Source organism: Dermacentor albipictus, chromosome 3 (assembly GCF_038994185.2).
Source record: "Dermacentor albipictus isolate Rhodes 1998 colony chromosome 3, USDA_Dalb.pri_finalv2, whole genome shotgun sequence".
Taxonomy (NCBI): Eukaryota; Metazoa; Arthropoda; class Arachnida; order Ixodida; family Ixodidae; genus Dermacentor; species Dermacentor albipictus.
The window spans coordinates 138,897,324-138,913,539 of NC_091823.1; the positions used below are offsets into that span (position 1 = coordinate 138,897,324).

At 45.4% G+C, this 16,216-nt stretch overlaps 1 protein-coding gene across 5 annotated transcripts in view; it reads left to right on the forward strand.

Annotated features, from left to right (window-relative positions):
• LOC135917831 (uncharacterized) overlaps positions 1 to 16,216 on the forward strand; it is a 265,446-nt gene that overhangs the window by 50,702 nt on the left and 198,528 nt on the right. For all 5 annotated transcript variants that reach the window (XM_070536083.1, XM_070536081.1, XM_070536084.1 and 2 more), the window contains exon 7: positions 9,702 to 10,049. In XM_070536083.1, the coding sequence (XP_070392184.1) occupies positions 9,702 to 10,049 (348 nt within the window). The remainder of the gene's footprint in view (positions 1 to 9,701; positions 10,050 to 16,216) is intronic.

The window sequence follows — 16,216 nt, forward strand, 5'->3', positions numbered from 1 at the left end:
CGGGTCAACGAGATAAAAAAACTTCTAATGATGCATCCGACTGTTTCGTTTCCTTCCATCCTGGCGACGAAGTGTTTTCGTGGACCCAGTTCGCGTTCCTTTGATTGTGTAACAAATTTCAATCCCATTTTATTGGGTCCTACATTGTACCGGAACAAACTTCGCCTCTGAGCTATTGCGTCGCTTTAGTTGTCGTGCCTTTTGACGGCCGCTGCCTGTGCACGGTGATTATGCCTGTATTTCGCTTAAAGCCTTTTTTACGTCGTTCACTGCCATATGCAGCCGCGAGGTTAGCCGCTTCCACGCGTGGTGAAGTACTGTCAGCATATTTCCCCTTCATCTTCTTCAGCTACATATATTCATCACTGTTGCCAGCCTCATGCGCTTGGGCGCGTGTCCATGCTGAATGAAACGTCGAGGTTTAACAGCTGCTTCACAATTTAAATAAATAAATAAATTATTATACAGTACAGTTGTTCGATGGGCCTGATAATAAGTGGTGGAAAATGATTTTCCCAATTTCATGGTAATCTGCTATATTCCCCGAGACCTCAACTACACGACCGACTTCCGGCACTTCACCCACGTACTCGTTTTGCCAATTTGACACTCCCAATAGTAATCTATAAATATGCAGGATTACTTATTTTCTGAAGCAATACACGCTACAGCAGAAGCAGCCACCGCTTAGCACCAGATCAGCACTGGAAGCATTCACAAATAGGCTTGCGAGTGTAGGGCATTGAAATGTGTGTTAGCACGTAGCCACCGATCTGCATAGTTTCAAGCACATCTCCGCTTCTAGCGTGCTTTGCTCTTATGGAAGCTCCTATATTATTGCACGCCATTCGCTTTCCCTGGTGGGGTAACCCAGACCACCCCACTGAATTGTTAGCAAACGATGAAGCCTTCTACCATCACCAAAGCGTACATGCTTGTCACACACGTCACCGAGGCACATATTTTAGCCACGAGATGCTCAAGAATGTACGATGCAATGAGGGTCTATAAAACAATACGAAAATCAATTTACGAAGTCGGAGCATTTATGCGTGATTGCGGGGCTGGTAAATGCCAGCTTACGCTGACTGAATCAATCCCAATCCAACGCAAATCGCGTGTACTTGTCTGTTGAATCAATAAGGATCTCTCCGCAAATGAAGCCATGCGCTAATGTCACAGCGCGGTGGGTTTTAAGTCCCTTTTATTCTCTGCCGTAGCAGTGACAGATAGCGCCAATGTTACATTGTGGTAAAATTGCGAGCTCCCTGTGAGCGACGTTAGGCTAGGCCGGAATGCCTTGATACTGATAATCAATCTCAAGACCACCGACATGACACCTGAACTTTGATGCCGAGATTAGAGAAAGCCTACCGGACGACTGCAGCCCTATTCCCTTCCGTCAAAGGGAGCAAACGCGTTTGAAACTGGTTGAAACATTTCAGCCACTTTGGACCCATTCGGTCCAAAGTGGCTGAAATGCCAGCATGTCAGGCTTGAGAAATGCTGCTGAATCCGGTACTCTGCGGGAAAAATTCGAGAAGAGTTTCAGCTCAACAAAATGATATGCGTCCAAGCTGGACGCAGACTGAGGCCATGACTTGCCAAGAGAACAACTATACTGCAAAACACTTTGAATACCCCGCGATTTATGAAGCCCCCTCTTGAATTAACATCATCGTCATCATCAGCCTGGCTACACCCACTGCAGGGCAAAGGGCTCTACCATTCTTCTCCAACCACAGCGGCCATGTGCTAATTGTGGCCATGTTGTACCTGCCAACTTCCTAATCTCATCTGCCCACTTAACCTTCTGCCACACCCTGCTACGCTTCCCTTCTCTTGAAACCCTGGCCGAGGCCTTCAATGACCGTCCGCTACCTTCCCTTCTAATTACATGTTATGACCATTTCTTATTCTTGATTTCAACTAAACTGTCACTAACTCGCGTTTGTTCCCTTACCCAATCTGCTCTCTTCTTATCCCCCCCCCCTCTTTTCATCATTCTTCTCATCATAACTTTCCACCATTCATCTCTCCATAGCACGTTGCGTCATCCTTAATTTAAGTAGAACCCTTTTCGTAAGCCTCCAGGTTTCTGCCCCGTAGGTGAATACTGCTAGGACACAGCTGTTATACGCTTTTCTCTTGAGGGATAATGGGAACCTGCTGTTCGCGATCTGAGAATGCCTGCCAAACATATTCCAGTCCATTCCTATTCCTCTGATTATTTCAGTCTCATGATCCGGATCCGCGGTCACTACCTGCCCTAAGTAGATATATTTTCTTACCACATCCAGTACCTCGCTACCCCTCGTAAACTGTTGTTCAACGCTGGAATGTTCAAATTGCAATATGTGCATGTCATGAGGTAATTAGTAGAAAACATAAAAATTGATTTTTTGTTAATTAGATGGTTATGTACTTCCATTTATTGTGCGAATAATGTCCGGCTCTTCAAGTACGCCAGTTAATGGAATATAAAACATTTTGAAAGTGTTCGGTGAAACGCATGGCACAGGAAGTGTTTTTTAAACGTTATAGATTTTTTATAAAACTTGATGAGTGCCGCGACGATGGCATTGTTGCGGACGCGTTCCTGCGCCTGGCGGACATTATTTGATTCTATTAGCCTAAGCTTTACAAGAATAATTTACGAAAATGTATTAACTGCCATTTTTTCTTACTGCCTTAGGGACAGTCGTCATAATGAATAATTTTCAGACAGTGCCAGTTTCATCTACACGACTATTTTAAATATCTTGAAAAGGGCACCTAATTGGAAATATTTATAATAAAATTCGAAAGCTGAATTGAGACAATAGAGCTTTAGCTGGGCGTCCGCAATAATTCTGCGCACGCAGGAAACCGGCGGAGACGACAGTGCGCATGCGCAGCAAGCAGTCGCACGCACGGTCTCTTGCGTGCGCCCACCCGCGGCTTCTCGAAAGCTTGCGTAGCGTCCTCTGCAAGATTTGCGGGACGATCTCGCGTGTTCACGAGGGCGCATTTCTTTATATGTCGCTTGGCTTGCCGAAGAAATGACTCCGGCTTGTGATTTGACATCGTGGCGGCTGATATCGGCTACACAGTTTGTCATAAGTTGGCGCTGAGTTGCACACTACCGGTTCCTTTGCGTGCGAGTCAGCAATCACGACCTAAAATTTTGCGTCCGGCCAACTATCACCGTTTCGTGAGCGTGCGCTTCTGTACGAACGCACGATCTCGCGCGCTGCGTCCGTGGGTGGTTTCAGAGGCCCAACCTGAACGGTCTGTTAGCGAGACTGAGTGCGTCCCGCTGCGAGTTAGATGGGAAGACGCCGGAAAAGAAGCATGGGGCGAACGTTTAGTGACAGCACGTCGCAGCAACTCCTGACTCGGCCCACTACACATGCACGCGAAGCGAAGCGTGTCGTATCAGTAGCTGCCGCGATTGGCTGAGACGTGCGATTTCAAACTTTCCTCGCGCTAATATTCACGGGGTGTTTACGACCGATTTGATAGCAGTGCCACCTTTTATGTACTGTTGCGGCCCTCAGTTTCGATATTATCTGTGTTTACTCTTGAAAGTTGATGACAAATATCTTGAAACAGGTGAGAAGGTTTCTTTTGAACATTGAGGTTGAATAAAAAGGTGACGGCTTTCTCTTCATCTATTTGTACATCTGCCGCTAAGGCACTTACAAAGACACAGATAATGCATTTCTGTTTATTATACTTCCGAAGCTCACGTTATGAACAGCATAGTATGTCCGCCTCTTCTAGGAAATCGTGTGGCAAAATGCCCTGTTTACTGCACTCATGCTTTACAGCAAAGCTGTATATACGTACCTCGATAGCTAACGTCGACCACCATGTGCATACTTTAGAAGAAAGTCACCGACCTTAGGAAAGCCATCAATATACTGGACAGAAAAAATGACGATTTAGAAAACCGATCACGTTGGAACAACTTAATAATCTATGGCCTGCCTGAGCCATCGGCTGAATCCCCTGAGCAACTGCTTACCGCTGTGCTGAAGCTTTTTTCCACGAAATTGAAAATAGAATGCACCTGCGTTGAGTGCTGTCACAGATTCGGTGCACAAAACAATGTGAAGGTAAGACCTATCATGCTTATGTTGCTTGATTGCAGAGGGAAGACTTCGATACTAAGGAATGCTTCTAAAATAAAAGGGTCAGATACTCATATCAGTGAGGATTTTTCTTTCTCTATGCGCCAGATTCGCAAAGCTTTGTGGGATAATTCAGTCAAGCTTAGGAAGAAGGCGAACAAGGTTCGACTGAGCTTTGACACCCTGATAGTAGACGGTGTCCGCTACTAGTGGGATGAATCTAGAAAGTTGCTTATGAAAACTTCCAGCAACATACCCACTAGCAGCACAGAGTGACTTCGTGATAGGTACAACCTAACCCTTTTCAACATAAATGCAGGCAACCCATTGAACAAGCTAGCTCACTTCAATTGCATAATTGAGTGCCATCAACCATCTCTGATTTGTGTCACTGAGACCTGGCTGAACGACTCCGTCACGGAAGGCGAGTTCGTGCCTCGTAATTACTCTGTTTTGCGATGTGACAGGTTGTGTGGTAGGGGTGGAAGAGTAGTTTTATGTATTCACAAAGCCATTGATCTTGTAGTGCTACCGAGTCTTCCTAACACCGAGTCGCTATTGTGCAAATTATATGTACGTGATATTGTGGTCGCTGCTGGCGCTTTATACCGACCTCCCGATTCTGAAAAAAAATATTTATTTCCAGATTGTTGCGAATATATAATAAAACACAAGCTTCACGACTGTAAATTGATCCTTGCTGGTGATTTCAATACCCCTTTTATTAACTTGAGCCCATTGGCTTCGTATGGTCGCGACATGCCGATTTCTGACTCGCTTATTGACTTGGTTTTGTCGTTAGATCTGACACAAATTGTTCGTGGCGTTACCGGCGAAAGCTCGATCCTAGACCTGATTTTCCTTAACCAGAGTTACTACAAAACGGATATGACTGCCAAATCATAGAAGGCCTGTCCAATCACAGGGGAGTTCTGCTGAAGGTTGATGTCACTTGTGAGCGCAACAGAGCTGTTTTTCGGTTTGTTAATGATATTTCTCATGCTGATGACAATTCCATTGTTCATATTCCAGCATCCTCCTATGACGGTTTTCTTCAATGTAGCAGCATTTGCAGTGTGGACGAGTTGTTTGATATGTTTTGCAACATTGTTAAGAAAAGAATCTCGCTGTTTATTCCCAAAAAGTGTGTGAAACGCAACCCGAGGCACCTTTGGTATAATAGGGACATCATTCATCTTATCAGGCGCATCAAGAGGCTCCGGAAACGTAAAAACGCGAGTCGGAGCAACCACTGCTCAAAACAGCACCTGCTTCAGTCCGAATTAAAAACCACAATGCACGAAGCCAGACACTTTTATTTCGACACCACGTTATCAATATTGTTGAAAGAAAACCCATCAAAGCTTTGGAAAACGGTGCTTCCGGCTGCTCACGACACTTTATCATTCACCATAAACGATTGCTCTGATTCGGTGATTATTTCCGAAACTTTTAACACTTATTTTCAATCTGTATTTCGTCAGGATGACGGCGTTCATCCCTCTTCTTGCGTCAACAACACTTTACCAGAGCTTTCTAGTCTCGTTATACCTTACACTGGTGTTCTCAACTTATTACTAGCAATTGATACTACAAAAAGTTCTGGAGCTGACGGAGTGCGAAACAAATTTTTACAGCAATACTCTGAATGGAACGCCCGGTACCTGACAGTTATATTTAACAAATCCCTTGAGATGTCGACAGTTCCTCGAGTTTGGAAACAAGCCAACATTCTTCCCGTCTTCAAATCTGGCAGTAAACAGCTAATCACTAACTACAGGCCTATATCGTTGCTGCCCCCGTGTTGCAAACTTATCGAGCACATCATCCATAAGAACATCATTCAATATTTATCGGCAAATAACTTTCTGTCTCCACAGCAGCATGGTTTCCGAGCAGGGTTTTCTACAACAACGGAGGTATTAGAATTCACACATGCCATAGCCACATCACTAAATAACCGCGGTCAGCTTGGTGCCATCTTTATCGAGTAGTCAAAAGCATTTGACATGGTAAGCCATAAGAAATTGCTTCTACAACTTGCTGCAATCTTTCCTGGTAATAAACTAATTGACTGGATATCCGATTACCTGCACCTGCGATTCCAATCCGTCACTTTTAATTCAAAAACGCCTTCTATAGCTCAGGTCATGTCAGGGGTGCCGCAGGGCTCAGTTCTGGGGCCACTCCTATTCATCATATATGTCAACGACATTATTGAAGTAGCCAGAAACACACAACTGAAAATACGTCCTTACGCAGATGATAGCGTGATCTATTCTAACATTCGTACTATTCATGATCAAGAAGTGCTTATTAACGTATTTTCATCTTTTTCAGACAGGAGTAACACATGACAAATGAGCATTAACTTGAACAAGACTGTGGCAATGTCTTTTACTAATAGGAAACAGTCCCTAAAATTTACGTGCAGCACACAAGGATACAGGATTAACGAAGTTAACGAGTTCAAATACCTTGGACTTACTATCACAATTAACCTTAGTATGCATAATCCAATCAATATAGTCTCCTCTAAAGCGATGCGAAAACTAGGGTGCCTAAAACGAACTTTAACACACGGCACTAAGGAGTGCAAGCTTGCGGCCTATAAATCACTAATTAGACCTGTTTTAGAGAATACCTCTGTAGTGTGGTCACCTTATCGCATAAAAGATATTTCCAAATTAGAATCCATTCAGAAAAAAACTGTTAGATTTATTTATGGCCGTTACGACCGTATGTTTTCACGGTCATCCCACGCACACGAAACGACAACGGATGATAAATCACTGGACCCGTTGTCATTTAGTTGCACGTGTGACCGCCTAATCATGCTTCACAATATCGTACACGGATCGACTAACATTGAAGCGCCTATCTCGCTAACCACACCTACTGCGCGAGTAACGCGACGTACTCACCCATTAAACATAGATCCCTTCTTTCCAAAAATACATTGCTACAAGTTCGCTTTTTTTTCCACACACTGTTGAATGATGGAATAACCTAGATGGTTCTCTGCGTTCATTGCCGACTAATCAATTTCGGAAAGAACTGCCTAACTATCTAGGTTGACATGCTCTGTCCATACGTTATGTAACCCACCTCTGCTATGTCTCTAAATGAGATAGCAGTATTTGTAAATGAATAAATAAAATAAATATGGCTACCTTATTCGTCCGTCCCCTGTATGCCGGAAACTCTTCCTGCACGACCCTATGCGCATGCGCAAAAAAAAAATGAGACCAAGAGGCGTTCGAGTAGCCAACACCACCTAGATCGCCCAAGACCTGTTTAATCCAATCCATAACACCACGCTTCCTGGCCCGAAATTTCCATTGACAAGGCTAGCATGATGAAAGTGATAATGTCACAATTACTCTTGCCCAATCGGGAGCATCCCCATTAAATTCTGTGGTAGTCAGGCGAGGTAAGCTCACTTCGTGGATCGGAGTGAAGAGGCGTTAAGGTATCTAGGCAGCTTTGAAATATTTGGGCAAGCAGTGACGTTATTGTCCTCCGTCACAGCCGAGTGCGCGCGCAGCATTTCTCTGCATCTCTAAATTGGACAGGCCACGCGTCATACCTACTCCTTAGAAGCAGGCAGCTTTCGATCAGCAACGCCTCGTGCAGAACCGGGAGCGAACTCGTCTATGCCGAGCCGATATTGCAGCCCGGGCACAAGAACAGGATAGTGCAGCCGACTACATGCAGTAGCTGCGTACCGAGGACCCCGCAGCCTACGAAGCCCTCGTTCAATGAACCGTCGGGATTAACCAGATTAAACCAGCACCACACTTTTCAGTTTCGCTGTTTACGAACAGTGCGGAGTGCTTGGGCGGTGATCTTTATAATAAAATGTCTGCACAAAAGCAAAAAAAAAAACTGTATATTCCAAGTAGTGGTAGTTTGAGCTTAATTAGTAGCATTTGCGCTTCGCTGCTTGAAAAAAGGTAGTACGTGTGCGGAGTGAGGTCATAAACAACAATTTTTGGCATGGTAAACAAGATTCAAATCATGGATCCGGGACTCTGAGTGGTGCAATGTAATGCGAATGTCTTTCTTTCGCATTTACCTCTAAATCGCAACTGCATTTGTTATTTATTTGCTTATCACTAGCAATCCCTTCTCCGGGGATATAAGCAGAGTGCTTAAACAAGACTACAACAGCAAACAATCGCATAAAGCATGAACTATTCAGGTGACATTTTTCTTATGTTGATATTTATATTTATATACCTGTATATTTCGGTATATACGCGTATTTCCGTTATTTATGTGAAGGACTTTAGTTGATAGTCGGCGGTGTGTCTGCCTTTTCTTCTGCGTAACAGTCTTTTTCTTTTTCATTTTTGGGCGTAGCTTGCCACAAGACAAGAATACCAATCCAACCACTAAAGCATGAATGAGCAAAACACTCGAATTTGCATGTAAAATCGTGGCGAATCTCAGCATATGTCAGAAGCCGCTAGTTAACAGGAATGGCACATATTTATTGCAATTCTTTTGCACGTAAGCCCGAGGTCTGCGGAAGTTAAACATGTGAAATACCTTACAAGATAAATCCCTCTTGGTCCTAAGTCCCGCATGAGATATGTTCAAAAGCCGCGCTACATTATCAACAAGAGTCTCACTTCTTGTTTCGATGTATTGAGTCTGACGGACGCTGATAACAGAAAAGGGTTCAGCCGCACGAGCAAGCAATACCTCAGAGATTTTTCATTGGTCTCTGAGGAATTATTGGCTCCAATTACACTGCTCACAGATGAGGACTGCAATTTTATTGAAGCAGCTATGTAAGCTTTCTAGCACCCTCCTTACTGGTAAGATTCGTTCATATGTAGTTGCTATATTTAAAACTGATAACTGTATATGTATAACGTGTGTGAACCGATGGGTAAGTATTGAGCGGTGTGGTAAACATTTTGATGTATTCCTATCGGCAGGTGTCTATAACTTGTTCTCAAAATTTACCGTGTAGACACGTACCAGCACTATTTCTATCAACAGTTATAGTGAGAATTAGCAAATACAGACTCACATGATTTTTAAGGAACTAGGTAAATGTCACTAAGAGGTCGCAGTAGAGGAAAAGGACAAATTTCATGGCTAGGCTTCCACCGTATACATAGAATGATTCGTCAATTTGGATGATTTGTCCAGCTGCCGCAAAAATTTTGTCAAGACAGTGGGAACAACGTTACTTCAGTGGCAGTAAATATAGCAATTTCGAAAAAAAAACCTTCGGGGTTGACATTGCTAAATCCTACCTGAACGCGATGGAAATGTTTACGTGGTATCTTTCGTATATATCGGAGTCATGACAAGATGAAAGGAGGGGACATGTAATAACACAAACGCACTGCCTTGACCTGTTGCTAACATGCATCCTGGGCTGTTTGAGAAATATAACGGCGTTGCAACGCGACAATGCAATGAGAAGGCCTCATAATAAGTTTTATGGTTTAACACTCCATTCTCACTCCCAAAACGCTCAAGACAGCATCATCTTCGGAGGTCGACAACTACAGGCTGAATTGCGTTACAAGGTTTCCTTTTTGTGCTTGTTTTTGACACAAACAGGAGATCAGAGGAGGACAGTTCCACGAGGACAGGCACGCCCTGGAGTACCAGCAGTTCCTGTAGTACCGGCCACCCCTGGAATGCCCGTAAGCCCTGGAGCACCGACAGAACCTGGAGTAACGGCAGGCCGTGGAGTACCCGCAGGCACTGGAGTTCCGGAAGGCCCTGGGGTAACGGCGGGTACTCAACCACCAGCCCGTCCTAGAGTACCGATAACCACCCCACCCCTGACCACCAGTAGAATGTTAACAAGCAAACATACGAGCCCGCCTACCATGCCGACTACAACATCTACTCCAAAAATTACGACTACGTCGATACCAATAATGACAGTGGGTCCCAATACGAGTGAGTTGCGGTTTGACCTTAAGCTGCTTGTGTCTATTTCATTCGATATCAGTGACAAACAATGCTGCGTATTGTGGTGTGTTGTCTCCACCCTTAGCGTACTGCCCAATTGAATTTCAATGTCCAAGCAATTAGATGCAGAGAAGAAAACATTCATTAGGTATTACAGACGCTATTGCGATGGTATCATGAGCTAGCTAAAACTCGTTAATTACTGCCTAGAAATTTTAATTGCATCTCCTTTGCACAAGTGTCCTAAAGTAAATTCCAAGGGTTGAATATATTCCCGTGCTTTCAAATAAAGAATCGACTATTGCACGATTCCATTGAGTCTTAGAATTGATTAGTCTTTATTCGTAGATACGAATATTGTTGGAGAGCTATAACATTAAGGTATTGCAGACTTCCACAATTGGACAACAAAATTTCGGGCTACTCTCCTCACCCCTTCGCTTGTGTGTCACGCGGCGTCATGCAAGCAGTAATAACGCCCAATCTGATGTATTATTTCCATGCTCATTATGCATGAGCAGACCGAACGAAAAAAAGAAATAATTATTTATGATTCCATGCCTTTCTTCGACGTTAGCGATCTGCTATTGGTCGAGCATTTTCGCGCTGCGCCGACTTCGCCTTCTGTTACGTGACGTCACAAAACATCGCGAACTCATCGCGCTAAAGTGACGTGTACAGGCTAAAGGCATATAATTTTGCCAAACTAATTTTTTTAGTAGTTCTAGACTGCCTCATTACGAAAGAAGTAGGAGATAGCTGCAGGACGATCGCGCCGGAGAGATGTCGCGGAACATGATTTATTTGTGCATAATAAGTGATTTTGATTGTCAGTATGACGTTATCAAGCCCTGCCGGCACGTTTACGAGGATGCTTTAGAAACGCTTTCCTGAGGATCCGTTCTGGCACCATATTAACGTTCCGTTGCATGCCGCCGTGTGTTTCGACCAGACATCGCATGCTAAGGGGAAGAGGACCGATCGAAGAAGTCAGCACCACCCATTATCTATTATAACCTTGCTGACTCGGCCCCATCGAAACCCTCCCCATTTGAGCGTGCCCTTCACCTCTTGGCAACAAATCAGATAAAAATACTGCTTAATGTAGGCAATGATATTCCCTTTGAAAGCAAGAAAAGTGCCCTCCTATAAACGAGAAGCGTGCTTGATTTGACTTTTCAAACAACGCTGTTGGTTACCTGCCGCTCCTTCCATCGGTGATTACGTATATTTGACATAAGGAGATTGGAATAATAAATGATTGGAATAGTTTTACATTGTAGGCCCCATGTTTGCATAGTTTTCGAATGTGTCAATGAACGTGCTGTGTGTGATCCAGCATGAAGCATCAGCGAAATTTTCACAAATTTAATCTCGGCGGCGACAATACACGTAAAAAATGACAAACTATCTATTGGAGATGAAATCACTGGAGCTAACGTATAAGGCACGTAGTGGAGCGTGCTAGGTCACTCTGTCCATTTACCTTTGATCAGACCTTTACACATAAACCGCCAGCATTCCCATTCAACAGTGAGCGATGAGTGTGCAAATAATGTCATGGTTTGCTCCTAATGCTCCATCTGCACGTGTTCATAAACAACGCCTCATAACGTGTAATCTAATGAACGAAACTGCTAGCGTTGTGAATATACTAGCATAGGTGATGCATTCACGTAAATGAGAAAAGAGCTCTTCACTACCTTGCAGCAATTGCAGATTATTCGATATTCGATTGGATTCGTTTATACGATTTGTATCCCATTTAACTTTAAAAAAAAAACACTTTCATTACCCGTACAGATCTCATTCTTCCTATTTCGAGGCGAAATACAAATGCGGACTTGCCTGTGGATCTGCATTGTATAAGGCGATCGAGATGTATTTTCTTACACTGCAATACCTAGGAACGTTTGGAGCAAATAAATTGCATAGTAAACATCCCAAGATTAACACGACACTTCCCACTCCTGAGACACTCGGTAAACATAGAAGCAATATTCCTCGCAATTTGTGCATATTATGGAACTTCTCAGCACCAACAAAGCTTGCAGTGTAGAAATCTTTGTGCTAGCAGGTAGGGGGATGTTCCGAGAATTTAATAGCTCGATGTTTTTTGTGGCTCCTTTGTTTGCATTTTCAAGCTGTACGCTCGTTGTAAGGGCGTTTAGGGGTTTCTTCAAATCAATAAATAAATGAAGTTCTTTCACGGAGGTTGCCTAAGGTAGAACTATATCTAGGTGGCAGGTCTGATTTCCCTTAAAAAATACAAGTGAAACCCGCAAAATCTGATTTTTAAAATATTTATTGTATCTGGAATAAAAGGTAATGTGTAGCGGCTCTAGGAAGCCAGGTTTTTTAATTTGAAATAACCCATTTAATAAAGAAATTAGGTATGCTAAGAAAATAGACGCATGAAGTTTAAAATCCTTAATTGGGCATCAATATTATATACAAAATTTCCTTCAGTTTCTTTTATCACTGGATCTAAAGTGGGCGTGTATGATTTGTGTGTCTGCCACATGGAAGCCGGGCCTGCACCGTGTATCGGCCAGGCCGAGTTAAACATGCCGTGACGCTGATAAATATATGTGGTCGAGTTTGTCGGCACTGCGTAGGTTAGCGCTGGTCTACAGAAATAAATGCAACCCCTTGAGAAGGCACAAAAAGACAGCACTAGCTTGGACAACCCGAGCGCTTTTCCAATTATTCTTGTGTAACCCTTCGGCGTTGCGCAAAATGACCTCAAGGGCTTTTTCTGGCGTACCTTTCTTCGTAATCACCGATGATGGGCAAAGAAGCAGTGCACCTTAATAATGTAGATGGCCGCGCTTCGCTTATTTCCGGCGTTATGTTCGAAAATTTGCACCGGTAATATCACGCCTCGCGTAACTGCTTCGTGGCGCCAAAACCTCTCATCTTGGTCCCGTGCCTGCGACCATGCGTTCGCCACCTTGCGCCTACTTCTCAAGACGCCATCTATTCGTCATTTTGACCTTCAAGCTCCTACCGACGTACGGTCGTCCAAAAAAGTAAACGGACCACGGCTTAGGTGGCCGTAGCGGCTGCGGGGCGACAGCGGGGCGCTGATATCTCGCTACCCGCGCTGACGGCGAGGGTGGCCCGAGTGACGCTAGACTTCACCCTCGCTCACACGCGGGGCTTGGTCGCGCCTAATAAATTTCTAGTGCTCCCTTCGTTTGGTCTGGTGCTGACAGTTGCGACGAAAGGGGACCGTGCATTGCCGGTAGTCTAGCACACGGCGCTGTCCCACAGTAGTGGACGGCAGCCGAGCATCAATGCGCGGCAATGAGAAGGAACGAATACCAGTTCTAATTGTTGTTTCGCTGATATTCACCTTAATTTTCATATTAGTGCATGTCGCTGGCATCCACTGCTGCTCGATTTCAGGCAACATAACGCAAGTATCCGCACGGGTGTCTACGGTGACGCGCGCTCTTTCATGCCAGTGCGATAAGTTACAGGCGCCAAGCTTTACTTAGGGCGCGGCTTTTCTGTCAAGATTACTTTTCCATCATTGTCTACAGCAGTGGATTTAATATTTATATCAGCGACGCCTATAAAAACGGCTTTAATTAGCTATTACAATGCCTAGGCCATTATGAAACTTTTCAAGAGTACGCCCAGGAAGAGAAAATTGGGAAGACGAATCAAAATTGATAGTAAGTCGTGAAAGTTTATTCACGGAAACATTCCATGCTTTAAAGGGGTTCTCAGTCGGATGAAAAGGTGCCGTCGACCGCGATGATTTGGCTTACTCGCTCTGGCATCGAGTCGTAGAGCGCCGCCGCTATAGCTTCGGATTTCCGCGCAGCGCTTCCCACTAGTTCATCGCACCGACGTGAGAAAGCGCGCGTCACCGTACACTCTTAGACAAAGCTACACCATTTGGGGTGTGTATCTGCCACAAAACAATGATCCTAATCTGCCTTGCTTTCATTTCCTTTCTTGAAAATGCGGCGCCCGCTATTTTCTTGTCGGGAATGCTTTGTCATGCTGATAACGCTCATGCCGTTCGTTACTGGGAAGTACCGGGCCCGCGGCGTTAAAGCAAAGGAATGTAGACAGGAGTGGTGACGTTTATTGTGTGGCAAGATACAACCCTAAGGGTGTGGTTTAGTTGCGGGTACTTGCCTAATGTTGCCTAAACTCGAGCAGCAGTGGACGCCGGCGACACGCACTAACATAAAAGATAAGGCGAATAATAGCTGAACAACAATACCCCCCAGAACGGATCTTCTTTCCTTGTCACTGCCGCCGTTTGATGCCCCACGGCCACCTGCTACTGCATGAGAGCGCCATGTGCCGGACCACAGGCGAAGCACGGACTCCTTTGTCGCGGCTGTCAGCGGCACAGCCAACGAATGGTGCGCTATAAATTTATCAAGCAAGAGGTGCCCCGCAAGAGAGCGAGGGCGAAGTCTGGCGTCACTCACGACACTCTCGTCGTCAGCGCGCGGAGCGAGATAGCAGCGCTTCGGTGTTGCGCCGCATCCACTCCGGCTATCTAAGGCGATATCCGTTTAATTTTCCGGCCAGTAGTACCAACGCCTCCTATAACTATATGCCTGGAACGTCGCTCTCTTTTCTATCGGGAGCTCTCTGCCGAGTGTTGCGACCATGCGCCGCAGGACAGCGCGCGCCACCGCACCGGTCCCCATGGCAACCACTGCCGCCGCCGCCGAAAGCTCACGACGCGCCAGCCGCTTGGCTACCGACGTCGCTCCCGGTAGCCAGTGCCACCAGCGTGTTTACAAGGGCTGGCCGCAAGAGGCGCTCGCCACCGTACCAAAAGGAGGAGAGTACAGTCGAGGGAAGGGCAGCACGTTTGCGGCTCACGTTCCAGGCATAGTATATTATAGGAGGCGTTGGTAGTACATACCGAGGCAAGTGGTGTATTCCTAGGGGCTGTTCGCGCATATCGTCATCCTGGCCAGGCAGAATACGTCATGGCTTATGCCGGGCGCTGACCAAGGCGGAGGGCAACTACAGCGTCAGGCAAAGGAGTGCTTGGTCATCGTCTGGCCGCTCGACAAGTGTCGCCCTTATTTATAAGGTTGCTCGTTTGACGTCGTAGTGACCGACCACTATGCGCAGCATTTGATGGCGTATTTCAAAGATCCATCTGGCCGCCTCGCTCGCTGGACCCTGGGAATGCAGGAGTTCGAGATAAGCCTGGGGCCCTATAACGTAAAACTATTCCAATATGTTTCTATTCCAATTTTCTGACGTCAAATTTGCGTAACCACCGACGCAAGCACCGGGCGGTCATCCATAGGGTTGTCTGAACAGACCAATCAAACGCTCTCCTCGTTCATAGGAGGTCCCTTTTGTTTCCTTGAAAAACGAATAACATTGCCTACACTGAGCGGCTTGTTGTATCTAATTGGCTGACAAGAGGCGAGGAGAACGCTCAAGTGGAGAGGGATTCACTAGGGCAGAGCCAGAGCACTGAAAACCGATAACCGGATGAAGAGGGTGGTGCCGGCGTCTGCGATTGGTCAGCTTTCCCTTACTTAGCTTGTGGTGGCTGGTCGAAAATCGCGGCGGCATGCAACGGAAGCTTAAGAATGACGCTAAAACTGACCCTCAGCAAAGAAGAGTTGGCAGAATGAGGTAGTATACGTGTCGAAAGTGCTTGAAAACGTTACACGGTCACGCAAGAAGTTTTATTATACGCAAATACACCCATGCTCTCCGGCAGGTGCGAGTAGCCAGCGTCTCAGCGATCGGCGGCAGCTATCTTTTATTCCTTTCGGAACGGGGCAGCCTGCGGCTATTCCGAAAAAAATTCAGTTTTGTTCGGCATATTAATGCATCTTTATCGCGTACACGTCACTTTGACGCGGTGAGTTCGTGCGGTTTTGTGACGTCGCGTGACAGGCAGGTGAAGTGGGTGCAGCCCGAAAACTTTTTACCAATAGCCGAGGGCTAGTGGCGAAAAGGGGTCGAATCAGAAATAACTGTTTTTCTTTTTTCTGTCAAATCATGCATAATCAGTGTGCACACATCATATCAGATGGGGAGGTATTGCGGTTTTTGTAGCGTCGCGTGACAGACAGGTGAAGTGGGGGGTGGTCGAAAAAAGTTTTTGACCAATCGCGGAGGGCTGATAGCAGAATTGGAATAGAAAA